This window comes from Phoxinus phoxinus, assembly GCF_949152265.1.
Source record: "Phoxinus phoxinus genome assembly, chromosome: 2".
Lineage (NCBI taxonomy): Eukaryota > Metazoa > Chordata > Actinopteri > Cypriniformes > Leuciscidae > Phoxinus > Phoxinus phoxinus.
In genome coordinates, this window is record NC_136877.1 from 22,765,796 (window position 1) to 22,788,609 (window position 22,814).

General features: G+C 37.9%; 1 protein-coding gene across 2 annotated transcripts in view; it reads right to left on the reverse strand.

Annotated features, from left to right (window-relative positions):
- The window catches only part of kcnq1.1 (potassium voltage-gated channel, KQT-like subfamily, member 1.1), a 40,625-nt gene extending 18,030 nt beyond the window's left edge, over window positions 1–22,595 (reverse strand). Inside the window, exons 1-13 of one of the 2 annotated variants that reach the window (XM_079596311.1) lie at window positions 22,030–22,595; window positions 15,237–15,327; window positions 5,360–5,486; window positions 5,152–5,230; window positions 4,933–5,029; window positions 4,090–4,230; window positions 3,855–3,965; window positions 3,673–3,768; window positions 3,464–3,565; window positions 3,156–3,294; window positions 3,025–3,051; window positions 2,714–2,767; window positions 2,481–2,607 (exon numbers count right to left, since the gene is read on the reverse strand). In XM_079596311.1, coding sequence (XP_079452437.1) covers window positions 2,481–2,607; window positions 2,714–2,767; window positions 3,025–3,051; window positions 3,156–3,294; window positions 3,464–3,565; window positions 3,673–3,768; window positions 3,855–3,965; window positions 4,090–4,230; window positions 4,933–5,029; window positions 5,152–5,230; window positions 5,360–5,486; window positions 15,237–15,327; window positions 22,030–22,304 — 1,466 coding nt within the window. In that variant the 5' untranslated portion in view covers window positions 22,305–22,595. The remainder of the gene's footprint in view (window positions 1–2,480; window positions 2,608–2,713; window positions 2,768–3,024; window positions 3,052–3,155; window positions 3,295–3,463; window positions 3,566–3,672; window positions 3,769–3,854; window positions 3,966–4,089; window positions 4,231–4,932; window positions 5,030–5,151; window positions 5,231–5,359; window positions 5,487–15,236; window positions 15,328–22,029) is intronic. The other variant, XM_079596312.1, reaches the window with a different exon arrangement.
- Window positions 22,596–22,814: the final 219 nt, after the last annotated feature.

Sequence of the window (22,814 nt, forward strand, 5' to 3'; positions counted from 1 at the left end):
ACAGTCCTGTTCTTCATCAAGGTTTAATAGATAAAAGTGTGTAGTGTCCATATTGTGTGTGTGTGTGTGTGTGTGTGTGTGTGTGTGTGTGTGTGTGTGTGTGTGTGTGTGTGTGTGTGTTAGGAGCGCAGCGGTCAGAGATATGTTTCTGTGGCATTGTTCTTCCCCCACCCCCAATGCAGCCGAACTGTTTCAGCTGCAGGCACGAGGAGGCTTTTGTGCCTCTCCTACCTCTTGAGTTAACAGCCTGGGTCAAAGGTCAGAGCAGGACAAACGTCCTAAGGGAGAGGAGAGGAGATGAGATGAGAAGGAGTAAGAGGAGAAGAGATGAGCCGAGAGGAGAGGAGAAGAGATGCAAGGCGGCGTTATGGTTCTGGACTTTTTGAGTCCCCACCCTGCTCTGCTGGACATAAACAAATAAACATGCACTCACACCCACACTGAGCAGGACAAGAAAGAGAGAGAGGGAGGGAGAGAGAGAGAGAGAGAGAGAGAGAGAAAAGCCAGCTGTTGCCATTGCATCTCAGTGTGAGGCGAATGAAAGCTCATTAAACTTCAAAGATCAAATGAAAGCTTGTAGTGACAAGGCTCCTTTGTAGAGGAGATGCAATATGTCTCCTAAGAATGAGGATTTAGAGAGGAATCATACTTAAGACTCGAAAAATATTAGATCTAGCTAATTAAAATGTAAAATCTCTTTTAAGTTGCTTTGGAGGAAAACACCTACATTTTTCCAGATGATTACATTAATTGAGATTTGAGTGTGCACTGAGATTCTCAGTTGCACACTCAGTGTACAAGCAACTTGGTAATTGTATCAATTCTGAGATTAATATTATCACTTCAACCCTATCAAAGTCAATATGAAAACGCAAGAATAGTGCAAGTGAGAAGAAAACTAAACCTAGTCTAAGATATCTCCCAGATTGTGTTTAAAAATATACTTTTGATCCCACTTTATATGTGTCTTTAACTACTGTGTAGTAACATTTGAATTAATCATTTGATACACTGCGCTTGTTGTGTACATACATGTTTTACATTGCACTTATATTTAAAAAATACCTGCATGAAATTGCAGCTGTAATTAATTTCTGTATGACACTGTTGAGCCTACACAGTAACCCACCCTTAAGCCTAACCATACCACCAAATTTGACCCTAATCTTAACCGTATCCCACCTCAATAGCAGCAAGTGTTTTGAAATACAATATGAACACAATAAGTACATTGTACAATTGAGGAATTCAGATGCAAAAGCCTCTAAGTGCCATCTGAAATTTTATTCTAAAATTAGCATTTTTATCAAGCTCGTATATTTAAGTTTAGTAATTTCACTTTAATGACAATTAATAGGTAATTTCCATTGCCATTAAAGTGAAATAACTGAACATAAACATACAAGCTTGATAAAAACTATCATTCTAGAAGAAAATTTCAGATGGCACTTAGAGGCACTTGGATCTGAAGTCTTCAATTACTCTTTTTAATGCAAGTAGCCTACATAGTGGAACACACCTAATGCAAAGTGTGACCAGACTTTTCTGCATTTGTCTTTCTACATCACCTGTATAATACACATTAAAACGGCATTAGTATGATTTTGCCAGTGTAAGCCAAGAGAAACATATGCTTTAATCTGACAGGAGAAGGGTTTGGTCTACAAAAACACCTCCACTGCCCTCTTGTGGTTTCTCAAAATATATAAAAGTTTGTAAAAAAAAAAAAAAAAAAAAAACTGAATGCTTTTGAATTCCACATAATAATTTAGAGTATAATAGAGGCCTAAGGTTAGATGCTGTAGAGTGGTGGATCCCATCCCATCACAAATGGAAATGGACACTAATCTAATGGACTGTAAACCCCCAACAGAGACATGGTTCATTAGATTATTCAGAGACGGGATCGCTCCATTGCCTGCGTAAGTAAATGGTTTGCAGTACACACAGGCTCTGCGCTGTTCCACATGCTGACCAGCTAATGGGGCAAAGAGATTCTGATAATGACCCTCTCTCAGGCAAAACACAGCCTGCAACATAACCACTCTTCATGGGAATGCTGTGGGGCTCAGAAATATACACTGTGCACTTCTTCTAGCCATGTTTTCACTTGAGGTGGGTGGGCTCAGAGAGCTGAGATCTGTTCCAGCAGAGATGGCGCATATGTGTTAAAAGTGTTTTAAAGATTTGAAGTGTGAATCCAGTGACTGCAAAGATTAGCAGGATGATTGGACCCCGTTTGTATTTACCAAATTGTGAGTGTGAACTGCAGGAGTGTGCTAACTCTGACAGGTTAGCATCAAGCTAACACTTTTTTAATTGCCCATCCATTCAATATCGCATGGCATATGGAGGAGTTCTGAAAGGTTATAAGTAGTGGAAACTTACTGAAACTTAAATAATTGACTGTCTGCTGTCTACGGTCGGCAGGTAGACTCGGTTTAAATTGCGTGCGCTAAAAATGGTACGTTCTTACTCACTGAGACACATGAGTGACTGCAACGAGCGAAACCTCTCGCTCCGGCTCAGTCTCCATATCATCTGCGATGCTGCTGCACCTCTGGAGTGTGGGGCGAGAAGACACCTCGAAAATCCCAGGCTTTTTCCCTAAAGACAGAAAACACACACATCATTTCAGAATGAGAGAGTCCTGTCTTTCCAATGGAAAACGAGTTACATTTAATTCTAATTTCAACTTGTTATGTTACCCCACCTGGAGGTGTAGAAAACTGGAAAGAGGACAGAGAGTTCCAGGATGGCACCCGTTCTGTGAGGAGAGAGATCAAGCTTGATGCTTTCACACAGCATATTTCAAATAGAACCATGCGTGTACATTTTATTTCATGCTTAGAAATTATGCTGTGATAGAAATTAATATTTAAAGAAACAAAATGCTATTTGGTTAATTCAGAGTCAATATTAGACATTTGTCTGTAAAAAAGAGGGAACAATTAAAACAGGCAGGTATAGGGAATAGTAGATAGCAAGTGAGTACAGACAAGACAGACACTAACTGAAGCTCACCACATCTTCTGAGTGTGTTTGTCCCTTCTTTGAGAATGGAGAGGTGAAATAAAAGATATCAGAGGAGAGATGTGAAAGGTGAAAAAACAAAAAAAGAGGTCAACAGTATCTTAGTTTATGGTTGGTAATACCTGAATGTTGAATACTGCTCACTGAATCTTGTCCTCCGTCCCTTCCATCATCTAAGGAATCATAGGTTATAGATGGTACGGTGGGAGAACTCAGCCCATCATCCCTGTCATTACTCTTAATTTTCTTCCTCATCTTCATCTGTCCGAAATAAAAATCGACAAAAACTTGACCTCTTTTCTGGTACAAAAGTTTAAAACCACATTAAAATCTTCTTTTTTTTTCTCTTTTTTTTCATATAAAATAAAAGTTATGATTTTTACATTCGTGCTTGCAAATTGTGCAAGCATTTTTAAGTTGGTAGGCCTACCTTTAATTTAGGGCTAGACCATGCGTTGTTGAGGTTCTTCTTCACAAATAACTTGTAGGTGGCAGAGTCAGGGTTCTCTAAGGCAAAACACCTCCATGATGCCTTTATCATGAGAATAAAAGAAACAGGTTAACTCTGGAAGGTCTGACTATCCTCATGACTGACAACTAATAAGCAATATTACATTTATAAGCAACAGCAAGGCACACCTGTATCAGACATGCAGCTGCAGGAATTTGCCTGTTGAAGTGTTTTTGCCTCTGTTTCTGCTGTACCTTCAGAGCAAACCCGGAGCCTAGGATTCCCTGTGGGGAAATACTATCATTCTTCTCATACACTTGCCTGCTGTGCGAGGAACAATTGCTATGGCTATTAAATCTCTGTAACTTACAGCAGGGAGGGCAAAGAAGGAGATAGCAAAGACAGAGAAACATGATGCAATGGTCTTCCCTATCCAGGTCTGAGGGACCTTGTCTCCGTAGCCAATAGTGGTTACTGTCACCTGAGCAGATGTACAGAAAAGACATTGACATGCAACACCCATTACTCAACTTGATCCAGTTCATTGATGTATGCCTTCAATTCTCCATTGTGTCAGTGAAAGGTATGGGTGGGGATCTACCTACCACACCCCACCACAGAGCGTCAGCGTAGCTGCTAAACTCTGTGAAACCTCTATCATCCACGGCATCCTTCTCTGCCAGATACACGAAGTAAGAAGAGAAGATGAGCCCAAGGAATCCGATATATAGAGTTGTGATCAGTTCCTAGAAAGAGAAAACACTCACTAAAACTTTCACTTTTATTACCATCTTAAAAATAAAGATTCTTCAATTGTGTTTTTGCAGCTCTAGTGCTGGGAACTGATTCAGTTAGATTCATTTGGGCTTATTTTAGTTATTTTGCATACACATTCACATCTCATTATGAAGTGCTATCTCTGCTAATGCTGAAGTGTGGTCATTCTGAAATATTTATTAAAATAATAATGGCTCAAAAGAGCCATTTATTTTCAGAATCGTGCTTCACTTGTATGCTTTTGATTCGCTAAAAATGGCTTTAACTCAACAGAAAGACGTTTCTTGCCGTTATTTAGCATTATCAGCATTTTCAAATCAATATGGTGACCGTTCAAATGAAGATGAATCTGTTAAGATGCATTTATTTTTAAGAGTGTGAAATTTCAACGATTCCTACACTATTTTAAACTATTAAAAAAACACTTTTTGCGACGAGGTAACTGTAAATGTATTATCTTTTTTCTCCTGACTGCCATGCATGTCCTTATAATTTTTCTTCGTTGAAACATCATTGACGAGTTTTTTTCTTCTTTTTTTCTTCTGTTGGAGCAAATGGAAATGCAAAAATAATATTTGCTTTGGTCTCCCGAGTACCTCTATATAAATTTCATGCAGTCATTTTTACTTCCGCAGTACGAAACGTTAAATATGAAAAGGCATATGCGTCACCTGTCGATGTAGGAAGACCACTGATCCAAGCAGCCGCCAGGTTCCTCCCTGTCGATCCACATGCAGCATTCGCAAGATTTGAAGGAAGCGGACTCCTCTGTAAAAAACATCATGTCATGACTTCAATACAGGAGAGTTACAGTACATCTAAGCCTGCTTAATCCCGTACCACAAGGGACAAAGATACTTCAGTGACATATATTAAAACCTTAACCTTACCTTACAGCAGAGGTGGCAAAAACCTGACCATTAGAGCCAACTACCAATACAATAATGGAGGCCACCACCACAATCAGGTCTAGAACGAGAAAAACATGCAAACATGTCAATATAGCAACAACAGAATCAAGCTTAAAACAACCCTGCTTTTATGAGTGCACTAGAAAATACAATGTAGGGCATTTTGAAAATTAATTCACACACTCACCAATAACAGAGATAGGCTTTCGGGCAAAGCGAAGCCTGCCCATAATTCCCACATATTTACTCCGGCATCCTGCTGACCACAGACGTACCACGTACTCCACACCAAAGAACACTACCAGCACAAATTCCTGCAGAATGAAAGCGACAGACACACTGTGCTTACACAAAAGAGCACTAAAAGCATATCATATCATAGTGATATTATGTGCTCATGACAATGAGAAATGATTTAGCTGAAACATAATGTGAGATTTACTAGAACATTACAACGCAAGTATAAAGAGCTAATTGATTCAACTGAGACATAATGTAAAATTCTGTGACAACTCTGTAAGTATAGAGAAGTCATTTATTTGAGCAATGAGATGTCTGCTTTGAGAATGGGTTTAACAATAAAGCTTTATAGTGAGGAAAATGAGAATGGCTGTCATTGTGGAGCTCCTCGGCTAGATATTCCTCATGAGCAATATATTGCCTTTTAAAATATTTATGAGGTATGTCTGGAACAAAATCCTCCACTGTTCTCTGTGCACCTATTGCAACTTGATGCTGCAATCCCATGACCGAGATATATAATGACAGCTCTATGGACAAAGAATCCATTGAATTCACCATATTTGTAGTTTGCATGAGACAAAAGATTATAAATTATTTGGTCATGCATCATTTGGAATGTAGTTTGCAATGCATAAAGCACAATAATAATATACATGGGATGCATGTAACAGATGCATATTAAGAATTCACAGCCCTGACACAGGGTTGTGTGAAAACACACACGGGTGGTTCATGGTCATGGCCAACAACAGCAGTTGCCCTTGTCTCCTTCTTAAAGAAGAGAAAACAAAAGAAGGCTGAGAGTCCGCTGAGCGCAGGCCCTTTGAGAGCTGCGAGGAACCAGACATGTATGAGTTATGAGGCTGGCCGTGAAGCCCTCTGTCACATAAGCAGTCTGGAGAGCTGGATCCAGGTCTGAGAAGAGGCTAAGAAGGAGCTTGGTCAGCTGCCTGGGGACGGATCCTGGCACAGAGCCGGCCAGTTCGCTTGCCTAGCCTGTCTAAAGCGCCTCCTAAATGAAATGAAATTACAGGCACTGCCCTGTCCTGTGGGAACAGACAAAACATGAGAGGTGGAAAAAGTGAGTCGAAACAGCAGAGGTCACAGCACAGGAAAGAGGCTGCAAGCAACTAGACTCAAAGTAGGCCAACTCACTGTCTACAATGTCAAATGCAATTTAAAAAAAAAAAGTGGAATATTTTAGGAACAATAATCAGCTATAAAACATGGCCTGTTTTCTTTGTTCATGCTTTTCTGTTGCCATGGTTTTTGCCCGCATGTGTCTCACCTGTGTCTTGTTAATGATCTTGTTCAGTCCTATAGTTTTCCCTGTGTATATATAGCTCTGTTTTTGTTTTAGGGTACGTTTACACGACAACGATATGCTTAAAACTCAGACGTTTTTCCTTTGAGTTTTCCGCGTACAGACATTGTCAAAACGACTAAAACGCTGTATTCTGCTGCCAAGCCATTAGATGGAGATGAAACACTATAGATTGAACACGCATGTGCATGACATCATTGTTTTCAGAGATCCACGTTTTTTCTTTTGTTTACACGGAGACCGTTTTCAAAAACTTGCACTTTGAAAACCCGTTTTCAAAAGTTTGCCTTTTCAGGCACCCAAAACGACGTTGTTGTGTAAATGAATGGCCAAAACACATAAAAAGTTTTACGTTTGATTTGAAAAGCGGTGATGCGTAAACACAGTCCCGTAGTCTTTGTCAGATTTCATCTATGTTAAAGTGGTTGTTTCCTGTGTTTTGTTTCATGTATTCTTGGAGATGTGTTTGTTTTGATTAAAGAACAGCATGCGATTAGATCCTGCCTTTATTTTTCGTTTTTATTTCAATCCATTGCTGACACTATGTACTTAACAATTTAATACAATATACTAATATAACATCAAATGGTTAATAATTTGATGCAATATACCCCTAATCTTAACCCTACCCTTATACTTTTTAGAATGTTTTTAAAATAGTAAAAATAAAATGTTTTTCTAACACTAACTATATGTCAGATTAGCAAGGCCTATTTTGTTGTCTCCATGCTCCGGGTTTCTCTGTGCTATCTAATTAAATCTAGGCTTGTGATCACACTGACCAGCTGGCATATGAAAGGTCTGGGTGGACGGCCAGTGGGCGACAGAGGCCATGGGATCAGTTTTGGGGAGGGGTGGTATAGGGTGAGAGGAAACAGGACCCCAGATGCAAGGGCCTCTCTCAGTTACCATGGCAATCAGATATCCCATCCAGAACGCAGCTGGAATGCGGTCGCTATGGGTGAGCAGAGGAAGGGTTCACTGTAATAACAGCAAGGGCCAGTTGACCCTTGTCCTCAATCTTATAAGATTACATTAAATATTAAAAATGGACTTACTATGAAGCACGTGATTTGGCATTGAGTGACTTTTTCTGCTCCAGCCTTTTGTGCTTGAGCCAAAGCAAACACTTGAAGTCTGATAATAAATAATAGCATTAACAAACCCCTCTTCAAAAGAAAGACACAAAGCAAATATATTATTGGTGTGACAGTGCGAATTTGAAAGGAACTAATGTGTTCTTAAAAGGATAGTTCACCCAAAAATTTAAATTCTGTCATCATGTTGTTCCAAACCTGTATGAATTTCTTTCTTCTGCAGAACACAAAAGATAATATTCTAAAGAATGTGGATTCCCCCCCACACACACACACACACGCACAATTAAAAAAATTGTGTCAAAACTCAGTCATCCCTGCAAATTAAGACCATTTTGCTAATGTTCCAATTAAGAACGTTATGAAAATGTTATTTTTGAAAGTCCTTTTTTTTTTTTTTGTTATTTAAATGTTAAGAAAACGTAATAAACATATTTTGCCAACATTATGGGTGAAACGTTTCTTTTGCATGTTCTGAAACATTAAAAAAATAACTTTACATGACCGTCCAAATAAAATGTTTCATGAACGATGATATAAATAATTTGTGCTAACATTTTGGGAACATTATTAAAGACCAGGGGCCAGATTCACACAAATCTTCTTAAGAAAGAATTTAAAGGGCTATTTCACCCCAAAATGTAAATTCTTTCATTAATTACTCACCCTGGTGTCGTTCCAAGCTGTAAGACTTTTGTTAATCCTCGAAACACAAATGTCATTACTTACTCACCCGCATGTTGTTCCAAACCTAAAAATACTATGGAAGTCAACGTCTGGTTACCACCATTCTTTGAAATATCTTCTTTTGTGTTTAAAAGAAGAAAGAAACTTGTATAGGTTTGGAACGATATGGGGGTGAGTAAATGTTGACAGAATTTTCATCTTTGAGTGAACTATTTAACTCTTCTGACTGAAACGTTACACATTAAAGCATTGTTTGAAAAGCAGTTGTATCTGTTATCTCAGGCCTTTACATCCTGTCACACACAACAGAAAGGCATTAGCTACTGTGTTGGGGGAAGGTAACTGACTAGATGCAGTGTCTTATCAGTGCAAATGAGATAAAGGTGATTTGTCCAAACACTCCGAGCACCACAGGGTTAGAAATGAACATTTAAAACTTTGTGGGTTCCCCTCATTACAGTGAATATCCCTTTAACGCAAATAATCACAAAAATGCACTGGATACTGTTTAGTTTCTATTAGCTGCACGAATCACAAAAAGCCTTAAAGCTCTTTTGACCCAGGGTTAAAACATTACCGCAAATTGTTAAAATACAGCAATAAATGCTCATTACACATTCATGGTGCTTTCAAATAGAAAACATTGAATCATTATAGAGGCTTTTGTTCGTTTTCAGTTTTATTAGCCATTCATGGTGGGCCTTGGTTAACACTGACAAAGAGAGAGACATCTGTGTTCTGTCTAATTAGGGGAGGGTTATATCTGTAACGGATAATTGCCTGGAGAAGGAGTTAGCACCCCGTGGCAGGACTACTGTCCTCGCAACACCTAGAGACTGAGCTTGAGGATGTGTTAGCACACTTAGCATATGGAGGAAGTTTGGTGACAGCTATGACACTTTTTGGGGGACCGGGAAGCATGTGAGCTCCCAATCCTCGGGTGAGAGATTTCTCAGTGCGTGTGGTGTCGGGTCAGTCTAGTGTCCTGTGTGACTTCCAGCACCCGTGTGTGGCGCAACGTCCTGTGTGACTTCTGTCGCCTACCACTGTTGCGCAGGTAATGATCAACCTCTGAGGCTTCACCCCAGAAGTGTGACACGCACAATAGTCTTTTTTCCTCACAGAATAGGCTCAGTTAATAAGTGTCAGCAGCATGTGTGTGGCTGTAAGTGGTGCTAATGTGCAGTAGCTCTCCAGTGCTTACAGTGAAACAATGTCATGCTAATATAGATTAACAGGGACTATCAAGACTATTAGTGGCTGACACTGGAAAAAGTGTTGAACAATTGATCTAAGTTAATGATTAATTTGCACTTAGTAAGATTTGCCTGATAAGCTTTAGCTTAATTTACATAAGCACTTACTCAGAGTTAAAAAAATAAGAGTATTTGGGGATCTTAACCATGATATCCTACCTCTGCTATACCAGTAGAAAGGGGGTAAATTATGCGTTGTATCGATTGATTTGTTCAAAAATACATTAAGAATTAAATGTGTAAATTTATTTAAATTGCTGAATTCAAATTTATTTTTATATTAATTTTGGGGCTTGAACTGTTCTGATGTCATAACAATGAAAATAAAGCCAATAATTGAAAAGAAAACATTATTTAGTAGTTCTTTGGTATAATCTTTTATTATTTTTTCCCCCAACAAAATGCTCCACTGCCAATTAATATACAAAACCTCTTTGTCCGCTAAATCAAAGTCATGTGTCAACCAACAGAAAATTATATCAAAGAGAATCAAAATCAAAATCAATCAATCGGTTAAAATATCAGATAATTTGACTTTTTTATGTTGTGGGTTCACAAAAAATATTTTTTTTACAATGAAAAAATATATTTAAAAGAAAAAATAATAATTAGAAAACACGTTAGAACACCGTTCCGTCTTTTATGAATAATTACACAGGAACAAACGAGGAACGCAATATTAGCATTCTAATTGTAACAATTAAACTATGATTAACAAATCCATAATACTGCTCAGCTAAATGCAGTAGTTTACTATTAACTAATCAATAATAACTACTATCAATGTACTATGTACAGGCTCATAATTAATGTGAATAATGCATAATGTATAATTAATTCTAAAGTGAAGATCATGGTAACCCATTAATAATGAAAGGAATTACTAATTATTTGTATCGGTATACTAAAGTGAAAAGCCTGATCACTCCCTAAGACTGAAGTCATTGTAAGCATTTGAGGTTTTTGTAACGTTTTGGATAGTAACTGCTTCTAAAGTTTTTACTTCAGAATTAATTATACATTCTGCATTATTCACCTTAAAGGGCACCTATTATGGAATTTTGAAATGTACCTTTCATGTAGTGTGTAACATAGATCTAAGTGAACAAAAACATCCTGCAAAGTTTGAAATATGAAAGTGCACCGTATATAAAGTTATTGTCTTTCAAAAGTAAGAGTCGACTCTGAGTCATTTTTATGAATCGTTAGAAGACCGAAGCTTTTTCTCTGACTAGATGACGTCAACTTGTCAACTTATTTGAATACGATACGCCCACTTATTGCGCTCCAAGGCCAGGGAAAAATATCATGGCGACCAGACGCTGTGTTCTGAAGTGCGACTCAAAAGCCAACTTTTTTCATCTGCCCAAGGAGAAGCATTTGAAGACTAAGTGGATACAATTCATATATACAACTATACCACAGAAGTATAGTCCGAGCCTTGTGCTTTGTTCGCGCCATTTTGAAGACGATTGCTTTTTAAATGCACTCAAACTTGGATTCGCGAGCCGGCTGATATTGAAGGAAGGTTCATTTCTAAGTGTATTTGCATCAGCTTCCTCCTCCGTATCACAACCTGTAAGTGTTATTAATAATTGTTGCTTTTATGTTTTATGTAGCATGCTTAATAATTATTTTGTTTGTTGTGTAAGCACTGTTTAGCTTCTAGGTCTTCACTTCAATGACAATTGTATTGAGATATGTGAAGTGTTTGTCGTTGTTTTCGGAGTTGTCTTAAAGAATAGAATAATTGTCACATTGTTAATGTGTTTTCTGTTGGTTCCATGGACTTTTAGGTTGTTTTTCTCATTCAGTGTTTTTCTTCATCTCTGTCGTCATTTTCATTAGTTCATTTTCATCACCTGTCTAGTTAATCAGTTAATCACCCTTCATCATCATCACCTGTCGTCACTCGTTGTCATCTGTGTATTTAAGTTCCTGTCTTTCACCCTTCAGTTGTCGGTCAATGCTTATGCTTATGTTTGTGTTTGCATATGTTATTGTGTATGGAGAGTGTTACCCTTGCCTGTACCAGTTTTGTTTAAGTTTTATTATAGTAAAAGTTTGAATTGGAACTTTGGGCCTCAGCCTGTCTTCATCCGCACCATACCCTTGACAATAATACCTCGTAATAACGTAACGTTTTTTTTTTTTTTGTAAAAACGTTATGTTTATGCATCGGGCTAATGCAAACAAAGACTGATTGTGCTTTTACAATATGAACTCTGGGCTATGCTCGCTAACGTAACATTAAATTCATTATCTTATTTTTAGTTTTTTACTACAAACTACAAAGCAGTGGATTAATCATTATTATAACACGATTTAATTGATAAAAGCATCATTGTACTCCGTGTTAAACAGTAAGTATTATCTCTGTAAACACTGCTGGGTCATCTGACCAATCGCAGATTAGCGTCGCGCAAAGAAGGGGTTTGGAAAAACGAGTCGTTGAACGAATCATTTGGGAGTCAGTGAGCAAATCAGGTAAAAATAAATGCATATTATACGACAACAAAAGTGTTTTTTGTCATTGCATGCATGTAAAACTGTTGTTAGGGACTCCCAAAACAACATTAGGAACATTTTAAATGTCATAATAGGTGCCCTTTAATTATGAATCTGTATTCTTAGTAGTCCTCTGGGAGCCGAGGTATGAAAAAAAGTAGTTATTGATTAGCTAATAGTGAACTACCACATTCAACTGAGCGCTACTTACTAACTATTTATCAGTGTTTCTTGTATAGTAGTTACTAGAATGTTAATATTGCATTACTCATTTGTCCCTGCAGTTATTAATTAATGATGGAACAGTATAATAAAGTGTTACCAATAATTATGTGGTAACACCCTATGAAATTCACCACATGAATATAAAGACTATATCACAAAGAACTTGGCACGTGTGTTTTTTTATCATGGACACTCTTACATGTTTGTGACCTAAACATCTTATGTGCTGTAAAGAATCATACATTTTGATCATGGTTTAGCGAGCAGTTTGACTGTCTTGAAAAGCTGTAGAAAGGGGCAAGTCTGCTTTTGTCTGCCTCAACAGCTGTGAGACGCAATGCAGAGGGCCGTGCCTCATTAAAATAGGGTGTGAACGAGGGGGGTAGGGATGACATGGTGATTGGGTCTAAAGGAAGATTTCATCCCTTAAAACAAGTGTTCTACTTCCTGTGAGAATACATCCTCCTCCCTCAAGAGACTAGTATCTACCCATGCTAAAAGTATGCTATTTGATTTTGGATGATTGTTTTTTAACACCGAACAGACAACACCTGTTGTAAGCTTGGTTCAGCTCAGGGCTGCAGTAGCCGGATAGCTAATCCGAAAGGGCCTTTTCTGCATCAAACCCTAGACTCCGCAGAATTAACTTGTGATGCGAGGCATCAGCTAATGAACACGAAGCATAGATTTAATCCCATTAGCCGGTGGTCGGATTGACCTCTGACATGCAGTCACTGGGTTATAATCTCTATCCCTCCCTTTCTCCTTTTTCTGCCGTCCTCAGACAATTGATTTTCTTTTGTCTCTGTTCCTCGACCTGTAAACAGGCAGCCTAAGCTTGCAAACAGGCATATTGCATGGGGGAACATTGGCTAATATGCACATATGGCATTGAGGCTCTGGACCTTCGACACAAATGCTTGCTATTGTTTTTGAGGATGGTATTGATTATGTTCATATTTAACATAGCCTCTGTCAGGAGAAAATGCTTCGGCGAGCACATTAATTACTCGACAGACTGTGATCTGAATATTGATCAAAACAAAGCCTGAGATGCGCTAACAAGGCCTGAAGCAATTAATGCTTAGCAGGAACACTGCTATGGATTATTGAACAAAGTAAACAGAATGATTTAAGAATGCCAGCTCAAGCTGCCATTCTAGACAACAGAACACCTTCATCTTCTGTGAATTGAGCTGACTGTGTGATGTAGACTTTGCAGTGTCTGTTTGCTGAGAGGGTTATCAGGCCTTGAATTCATTAAGGCAGGGTTAGTACTTAAAGCAAGGAGTGTAAGGAGGGCTGCCCAAGAAAATCTCACTGACTTTTGCGCATTTAAATCTGCTATGTACGCATTTCACCTCCCTTTTCTCCTTGGATCGACCAGCTTTGCATGGAGACCTGGAATAGGCCACACGGATAGTTTACTGTGCTTTTTGGAGCTTGACAATCTTGACAATCTTCTCATCCCTCATTCTTGTGTTCCACAGATAAAAATGTGAGTAAATGATGACAGTTTAAATTGTTGGGAGAGTTCTTCCTTTATATATACTGTACATATATGAAGACATCTGAAATTTTAATTTCAAGCTTGTATATTTAGGTTCAGCAATTTCACTTTAATGACATTTAATAGGTAATTTTCATTGCCATTAAAGTGAAATAACTGAACATAAACATACAAGCTTGATAAAAATGATCATTCTAGAACAAAAATTCAGATGGCACTTAGATGCTTTTGCATCTGAAGTCTTCATATAAATATATATATATATATAATGAAGACTTCAGATGCAAAAGCCTCTAAGTCTGTCTAACGTTTTTCTTTAATATTAACATTTTTATCAGGCTCCTATGTATAAGTTTCTACCTAAGTGCCGACATTTCTGAATGGGCTGAGGCTGGGATTTATTGAGTTTAAAGTGAAAGTATTTGATGAACGTATACTATGTGCGGAAAGCATTCCCTCAATATTATTATCTTATTTTTGACATAGGTGGCTTTTAGAGGCTTTTTCATCGGAGGTCTTCATATATATGCATGTATATATTTGTATGTATATATATTTTCATATATATGTATGTGAGATTTTCTTTTTGACATAGGTGGCTTTTAGAGGCTTTTTCATCGGAGGTCTTCATATAAAGGCATTAACCACTGCTAAAATGATTGGCTCCATTGTATTAAATTTGTTTTTCTCCATCTCTGAACCACGTTGAAAAAAGAACCTGCTAAATAAATAAACAAACATAAATAATGTGAGTGTTTATTTTTTTCTACATTAGATGATGGGGGCAAAAAATGTAAAGCCACTGGAACATGCAAAATGATGAACTGCTGCCCTCTGCTGGATAAAACCAAGGGCAGAGAACACAACGCAGAACACGCTAAACAATGAGCTACACCAAAAGGCTATGTTCATTTTTAACATAAAATCTATATCATCTTCAAAAACAATAGCTATTGTTTGTGTCAAAGGCCCAGAGCCTCAATGACATATGTCCAGTCAAAGTTGGCAATATGTCCCCATGCAATATGCCTGTTTGCTAGTTATGCTGCCTGTTTACAGGTCAGAAAACAGACATTTGAATCAATTGCCCAAGGCCACCAGGTATTATAAACCTTAAAAAGCAGCACTGTCATTTAGTTTCATATATATATATATATATATATAAAAAAAAAAAACTATTTAACACACTGTAAGTCTAAAGCAGTGAGACTCACCACCCAGAATAGTGTTGCATTAGCCAGTGTTTGATAGTCATCAATGGTGGACAGCACACTGAGGATCAGGCAAGAGAGCACAATGAGGAATCTGCAGGGGGAAAGGAAGAAATGTCAATATGCCATTTTAACATTTAAAAACTAAAATGTGTGTGTGTGTGTTCTTGTTTATGTGATTTATGAGGACACAAATTTGGTTAATGACATGTGTATTACACTGGTATTACAACTTAAACGTGGTTTATGAGGACATTTCATGAGTCCTCATAATTCAAATAGCTTAAAAAACATAAAAAACAATGTTTTATTAAAAATATAAAAATGCAGAATGTTTCCTGTGATGGATAGGTTTAGGGATAGGGGCAGTGTAAGGGGATAGAATATACAGTTTGTACAGTATAAAACCATTACGCCTATGGAATGTCCTCACAAGTATAGCAAAACAAACTGTTGTGGTGCCCCCACAAAGATGTCAATATCCAAAATCTTTGTCCTCGTGGGAACATTGTTGGTCCCCATGAGGAAATCAGCTTATAAATCATACTGATGATAGTGAGATTTTTTTTTTGAGAGAGAGAAAGAGAGATTAAATAGATATTTTCTTCATCCCTCTTTAGTTTAGGGTGCAATTCACAACTAAATTATTAACTACAACTTTTGCCTAAATAAACGTCTAATTACTGCTTATTGATAGTTAAATTTAGGTATAGGGTATAGATTAAGGGTTGTAGATTATGGTCATGCAGAATAAGGCTTTCATATGTGCTCTATAAGTACTAATAAACAGAAAATATCCTAGTAATTTGCATGATAATAAGCAACTCAGTTTATGAAATGTATCTTTTCTCGGATTCACAGACTATAATCTGTTCAAAGAAATCAGAACATGCCAAAAATATATTCTATAAAGGGTTCAGTTTCTAAACCATTGCAGAATCTACAGTAATACTGTAGATTAAACATAGCTATTACAGTATGGTCATCATGTGTACTCTCAGTCTAAACAAACAAAAAGTTATGTTGGAGAGAAAAGAGTTTGTTCACAGACAACTATGCAAATAGTATATTCTCGTGGGCTTTAAACTTGTTGAAAATTTTGTTTTAATCATAATTTAGTAATCATTACAGTTTTTCTCAGTCGCTTTGGTGCATTTCTCACATCACTATTTACATTTGCACAACAGTTAGTTCAACCTCCACAACATTTAGTCATTTGTGCACATCATAGTAGCAGTTTCTCATTCCTTCCAACAAATTGCAAATGTTTTTGGACATGCATCAATTGCTTTCATACAACTCTCTGCTGTTTTCTAACATTATCATTTGCTTATGTCATGTCATTCAAAATTAACTACTTGTGAATGCTGAATAGTCATTCCATATAAAACTAATAGTCATCCTTTCATTGCTTGAGTCATTAAATACAAAAATGTTGAACTAGTTGTCAAAATCTGTCAAATTTTACATATTTTTTAAAATAATTTTTGAAAATGTCTCCTAAATTGAACAATTTATCTTGAATCTCAACTTTCACTGATGCGAAGGGGTGTGTGAAGCATTAGTTGCAACCAATGATAAGCCACTTCTCTACAATCAATGTAAGAGCTGAATCCCATAAACCCCCACTTTACAAGCATATATGAACCAAGCAGGACATAGTGTGACAGCAATGGAAGGCCAGCCTCGTGGAAGAGGGGTGAGGGTGAGAGTGCGAGTGCGAGTGCGGGTACAGGACGGGGAAGGGGAAGGGGAAGGGGAAGGGGAAGGGGAAGGGGGAAGGGGAAGGGGAAGGGGAAGGGGAAGGGGAAGGGGAAGGGGGAAGGGGGAAGGGGAAGGGGGAAGGGGAAGGGGAAGAAGAGGCCAAGTACATAGGCGGATCCCTGATGAAATCAGGGCTACAATTGTGGATCATGTTGTCAATCACGGCCTCACAACGGCTGAGGCTGGCTGAAGGGTGCAGCCAAATGTAGGGAGAACCACTGTAAATTCAATTATTCAAACATTTTGTCGGGAGAACAGGTGTGTATAAATGGCATATCCCCAGTCTTGCTCCATACAACATACAACATCTGCTTTGTTAGACACTCTTTACAGGGACATAATCTACTATACTAAGCCTGAAGCCGGCCTGGTGGTGGTGGCTGGAAGCCTGAAGCCGGCCTGGTGGTAGTGCCTGGAAGCCTGAAGCCGGCCTGGTGGTAGTGGCTGGAAGCCTGAAGCCGGCCTGGTGGTAGTGGCTGGAAGCCTGAAGGCGGCCTGGTGGTGGTGGCTGGAAGCCTGGAGCTGGTTTTAAAGATGGCTCCACTACAACCGGCAGGCCCAATCTCAATCCACCAAATATGATTACAGTACTATGTATGTTGTATGTTCAGTTCCAATATGTACTGCAATATTGTTTACAGTTGTGCACAGCTCTACCCAAAGGGAGTTTATGTTTGTTGTAAGTAAGGGTGTATTTTTTCTTTTGCAAAATGCTGTGAACAAATTAGAATTGCAAAGAGCATATGCTGTAAAAATGTGAAACATTCAGTGTCTTGTACTCAGTAACCTCACTAAATACAGTAATGTGTAACTTTACTGTATTTTTCAAATGGCTGTGCAAATAGTATATAATGCTGTCTTGAGCATTTTCAGGTAGTGTCACCAATATCTGACTTTTTTGCATTGAAATACATTTACAGAGTAAACTGTCATAATGAAAACATGACAAAGCCATTTGACTATCTTGTTCATAAGCAATGGTGTCACGACTTTTCATCTTGATGACACTGACACTTTCATTGAAATGAATACTTGCTTTTGAGGAATGAGCTATCTATTTTGAGCAAGTGACACGCTTTTGCAGGTTATCAACTAGGTTTTGCAGTTTGTACTAATTGTTTTGAGAACTGCATTAACTGTTGTGCAAATGTAAATATTGATTTGAGAAATAAACCAAAGCGACTGAGAAAAACTGTAATGCCAACATAAATTAATAATTATTTCCAACAGCATATGAAGGAGAAGACAAAAACAGTTTTTTGGTACATGAGGTGTGAAAGTCGTCTATTGATTTAATTAGGAATACATTTAATCTTGTAATTAAAAATGTGTTTTAATCTTCTCTGAAATACACATCGCTAATATGCAGCAACAGCTATTTCTCCATGTTTGTTTTTGGCAGTGATGCTTAACCCATTACAACTGCTCTATCAGCTCTATCAGCTCAATAATTCATCAGTCTGACTGCATTAACAATAAAAATGAAACACCAAGAGGTATATGAAGCCCAGCTGCCAGACAAACAGTGCCCAGCTGTTGCCTGTCATCACAAATTCAGAGGGAGGGACCAGAGATGTAAGTAAACATACACACATAACCGATGGCTGCCTGACAAATATCTATATGTAATTAATTATTACTGCTGAATGACCTTGAACCTGCCGCAAGCAGTCTGTGAGAGAAGTTACATGTCAATGAACATGCCACAGGCTACCGTACAATGCAACAAATAATTGATCTGCCAATCCGCAGCGGTTAGTCAGGATAATAAACACAGCACAGCTCACAGCAATTAGAGATATAATAAACAGAAAATAATCAGGGCAACGAGGAATCGTATTTTGAGGACTGGAGCTAAACAGAATCAAATTAGCATGAGGCAAATTTTAACTATTCATACCTGCAGATACCACTGAAATGTATAATATTTAAGCAGTTTTGAAAAATTATATTTGGAATCCCTATAAATATTTGCCTCTTCACTGGTGTCTCTAGCTGTAGTGGTGTTCAGCAAACTAGTAGCCTATTTATCAGCATTGTGCAGCATTCAGAATCAAATGCAGAATGCCTTTTAAATTCCAATTCAGTTCCAATATCATTTAAATGGAAGTAGCAAACAGGATGCAGAATTGCAATCCGAATTTGAGTGTAAGGAAGTGGAGTTAAATTGAACACTGCATCTTATAAATTTGGCAGATAGATAAGTGACTTATAATGCATTCAAGGGATATCAAACCCATTTTTTAAACCCGTGACCATGCTATGCTGTTTCAGCTACAGGAATTCTTGAAGTGAAATTTTAAGAAATAACCGTCATTTTGAACCAGATAATGAAAGTTTGTCAAGTCATTTTTGGCTTGAAAAAGCCTTGTTTTAAAGTTTTGAAATTGTTTAAAAAGGCTTGAAGTTTGCCAGATGGAAACAAATACAGACACACAGACCAACGCTATAAAGATGGACGGACGGACGGACGGACAGACAGACAGACAGACAGTTTCCTCAATTTCCTGCCGCAGATGACAGTGTGGTCAAGTGGTCGACTAGTGCTCAAGGCCATAAGCAAGCAAAGGCAACAGGTGGGGATGAATTATGCACTGAGGAGCCCGGAGAGTCCAGTTGTGCCCTTAAGCGAGGCAATTAACCTCAATTTGCTCCATAGGGGCCATCACAATATTAGTACACCGTAAATCACTTTGAATAAAGCGCATATGCTACATGACAAGCCACCAGTTAATTACAGACTAACCTCCAACCCTCAGCCTCATGCTCATCATTCTTACAAACACATTAAATCAAAGTATCATTTAAATGATCCACGATTTTGTCCAGTTTTTGTCCAGTGATGCAGCATCTGACACCCTCACACAGATTCCCATGTTCTCTTGGCATCTCTGCCCAACACCACTGAGTCACAGGGTTACCAAACCCACAGGGCCCCTGCTGAACACAGTCACCTCTGCAGCCAAGTTTAGCTGCCCGCTATCACCTCCTCTCCTGCTAGAGATATAGACCATGAAAGGAGTTGAGTCATTCTGACTATTACAAAACAGCTACATTCTGCTGCAAAGCATCCTTTTTATTCATTACACTGTAATAATGATTCTTAGATCCGTTAATACTAAACAATAGAGCCAAAGATTGATTTACTTGATTTTGAGCTTTTTTATTTATTTACTTTGGCTATACAAAATTATAGCAGTTTACAGAACATCTCAATGCTGCTATAATACAACATAATCTTATTGTTTTTTATTCAATGGACTTTCAGCTTTTACTTTTTTTTAGTAAAGTGTAGTACATAAAGCAAGGCAGAGAATTGTCTCGAATCTAGGTTAAACCAAACCAACAAGAATTGTAAGTTAGGTAGGCTAGATTAAATAAAATGGTTTAGTTCCATTTGCCCTCTTCACTCTGTCACAGTTTAAGTCCAATGATGAAGAGGAAGGTAGAAATAACGATAGTCTTTATTAAACATAAGCCAACTAGAAACAGTGTGCCATGCACAAACAATACCGGACCAAGAATGAGTGAAGGTGAGGAACTTTAATACTCTAAATAATGAACAGCTGTGATGATTAAATTAATATGCATTGGAAACTGATTATGGCGGGAAAAGAGGAACAAAGCGTTTTCTTTGATAGAAAACGAAACCGAAACAAAGCATAACTGTGACAATATCATGCGTGCACTAGGGCATGATTAATTAATATGGTTGCATTGTTTGACCACTTGCCATTTGTTGTCTTCTTATTCAAAACAACTTACATTGAATTTAAAGTACACATTTTGTCAATTCGTGCGTTCAAAGCATCATGCTCTACTGTTTGAAGTACAGGAACTTGCTGTGTTTCATGTACCAAGTGTTGAGGTCACCGTGTGAGTGTTTATCACCTCACCAGTATTCATGTAATAATGAGTAGGCTACTCATGTGATGTCATCATTCTCTTTAGTTCAGGACTACAAGCACATTGTTCTCTAAAGCCATGTTCACACGGCATGATTTTGGCCGTCTGAGACAAAGGATGAAAATCTGAAGTCGAAATGATGTCAGTGTCAGAAGATTTAATACACAGTCCTGCAGAGTGGCTTCTCCTACGTCACCGTCAAATCAAAAACCAATATGAGTGCAGAACCTGATAACTGAGACAACAACATTTTTATTCATTTTTCTTATCAAGACAAGCCATGATCCAAAATAAAGCTAGAGATTGTTTTTGTTTGCTAGCCACCATTTCTATCCCGCATGTAAAAGCAGCTCACAGTCAACGAACGGGTTTTCTGTTGTAAAACTCCAGACAAGTCTTATGTCTTCTTCCATTTTTTGTGTCTTGACTGCTGTACAGTCTGACATGAATGACAACTGATATCCTGTGTGACATGGCTTACAGCGGGGATAACATTTGTACAGTCTGACATGCAACAGTCTTAAATTATAAATCGTATAGTGTGCATCCGGCTTAAGGCATGCACCCAGGACATTCCTCATAGATGGAGCACATAATACTGAAACAAATGTAAAACCATGTAAATAAAGGGAACTATTTACATAGACCCCTTAATAACTTATCATATACTTTAATATAAATGAATTTGATAATAATTTAAGTATTTAAGTAGATAATTAAGTAGATTCATTCAAAAGTCAAAAAAGCTTTGGCAGTTTTTTGCTATTACAAACACCTTTTTTTATACAGGGTATCATTCTCTTTCTCTTTCACTACTGGTGTAGATTAATATTTAAAACCTTAATAGAAAAAAACATCATTGAGTTGTATGTTAAAAATAATAAACTGCAGTGCAATGTATAAAATGTAATGTATAAAATGTAATAAAATGCAGTTTTTGTATGCTGAAGTGCTGCTTGTTTCATGCTAAAAGTAAAAAAAAAAAATACTATTATCAAACATTTACTTGAAGTGCCTCTGGCAACAGTAAAATAATTTAAAACATAAATAGGCGTTAATCTAAAAAAATGGCATGATGTTGTAGACTATTTCTCATTATCTGTAACAATCAGAATAAAATACTTACACTGAAAAATGATATACAAAGCATTTCCAACCCGATGGTCTCTCCAAGAAATTATATACACGTCCTTGAAACAAGGACCTAGAGAGCGTGGGACGGGTTGCGCTGTACACGGACATGCGGGGATGGAGGTGAGATGCCTGGCGCTGAGTGATCACTGAGGTCCTGCCGAACCGCACACTGTCACTTCGCACGTGTGGACTTTCGTTCATCTCCAGTTCTGCAGGTCCAATAGTCCATGAAGGCTCTGACGCTGTACTGTGAGGTGGAGAGGTCATTCTGCTACTGAGTAGAGACTTTCACGCCTGATCTCTCACTCAATTTAAAACTATATCAACTTTTGGTGTGACGGGATCAGTGACAGATGACTTGGTCCAGGTTGTTATTCCTTGCTTCTCTTGCGCTCAAAAAAAAAAAAAAAAAAAAAAAAAAGTAGAAAGCACCTTTTGCATCGCTTCATTCGTGTTTCATGGTGAACAGCAGCATCCTAGCGTGAAGTGCAGCTGGCAGAGAAGTAGGCAGCATAACGACTGAAGCAGCCCAGCAGCAGCACTTGACTGTGTCTACCACATGCAAATACTCATTACTCAACAGTGTGAGTGACGTACCAGGAAGCACATGCCATCGCCAACAAAGGTAAATTACGCTCAATATCAATATAGTGTATGAAGTAGGCTAGGCTATTCTAGTGCGTTTCTGTAGACTGAATTCAATGCAATAGAAATATTATTCTAATATTAATCTTAAATGTTAATCTTATAAAAAATATAATATTAGCCTACACTATG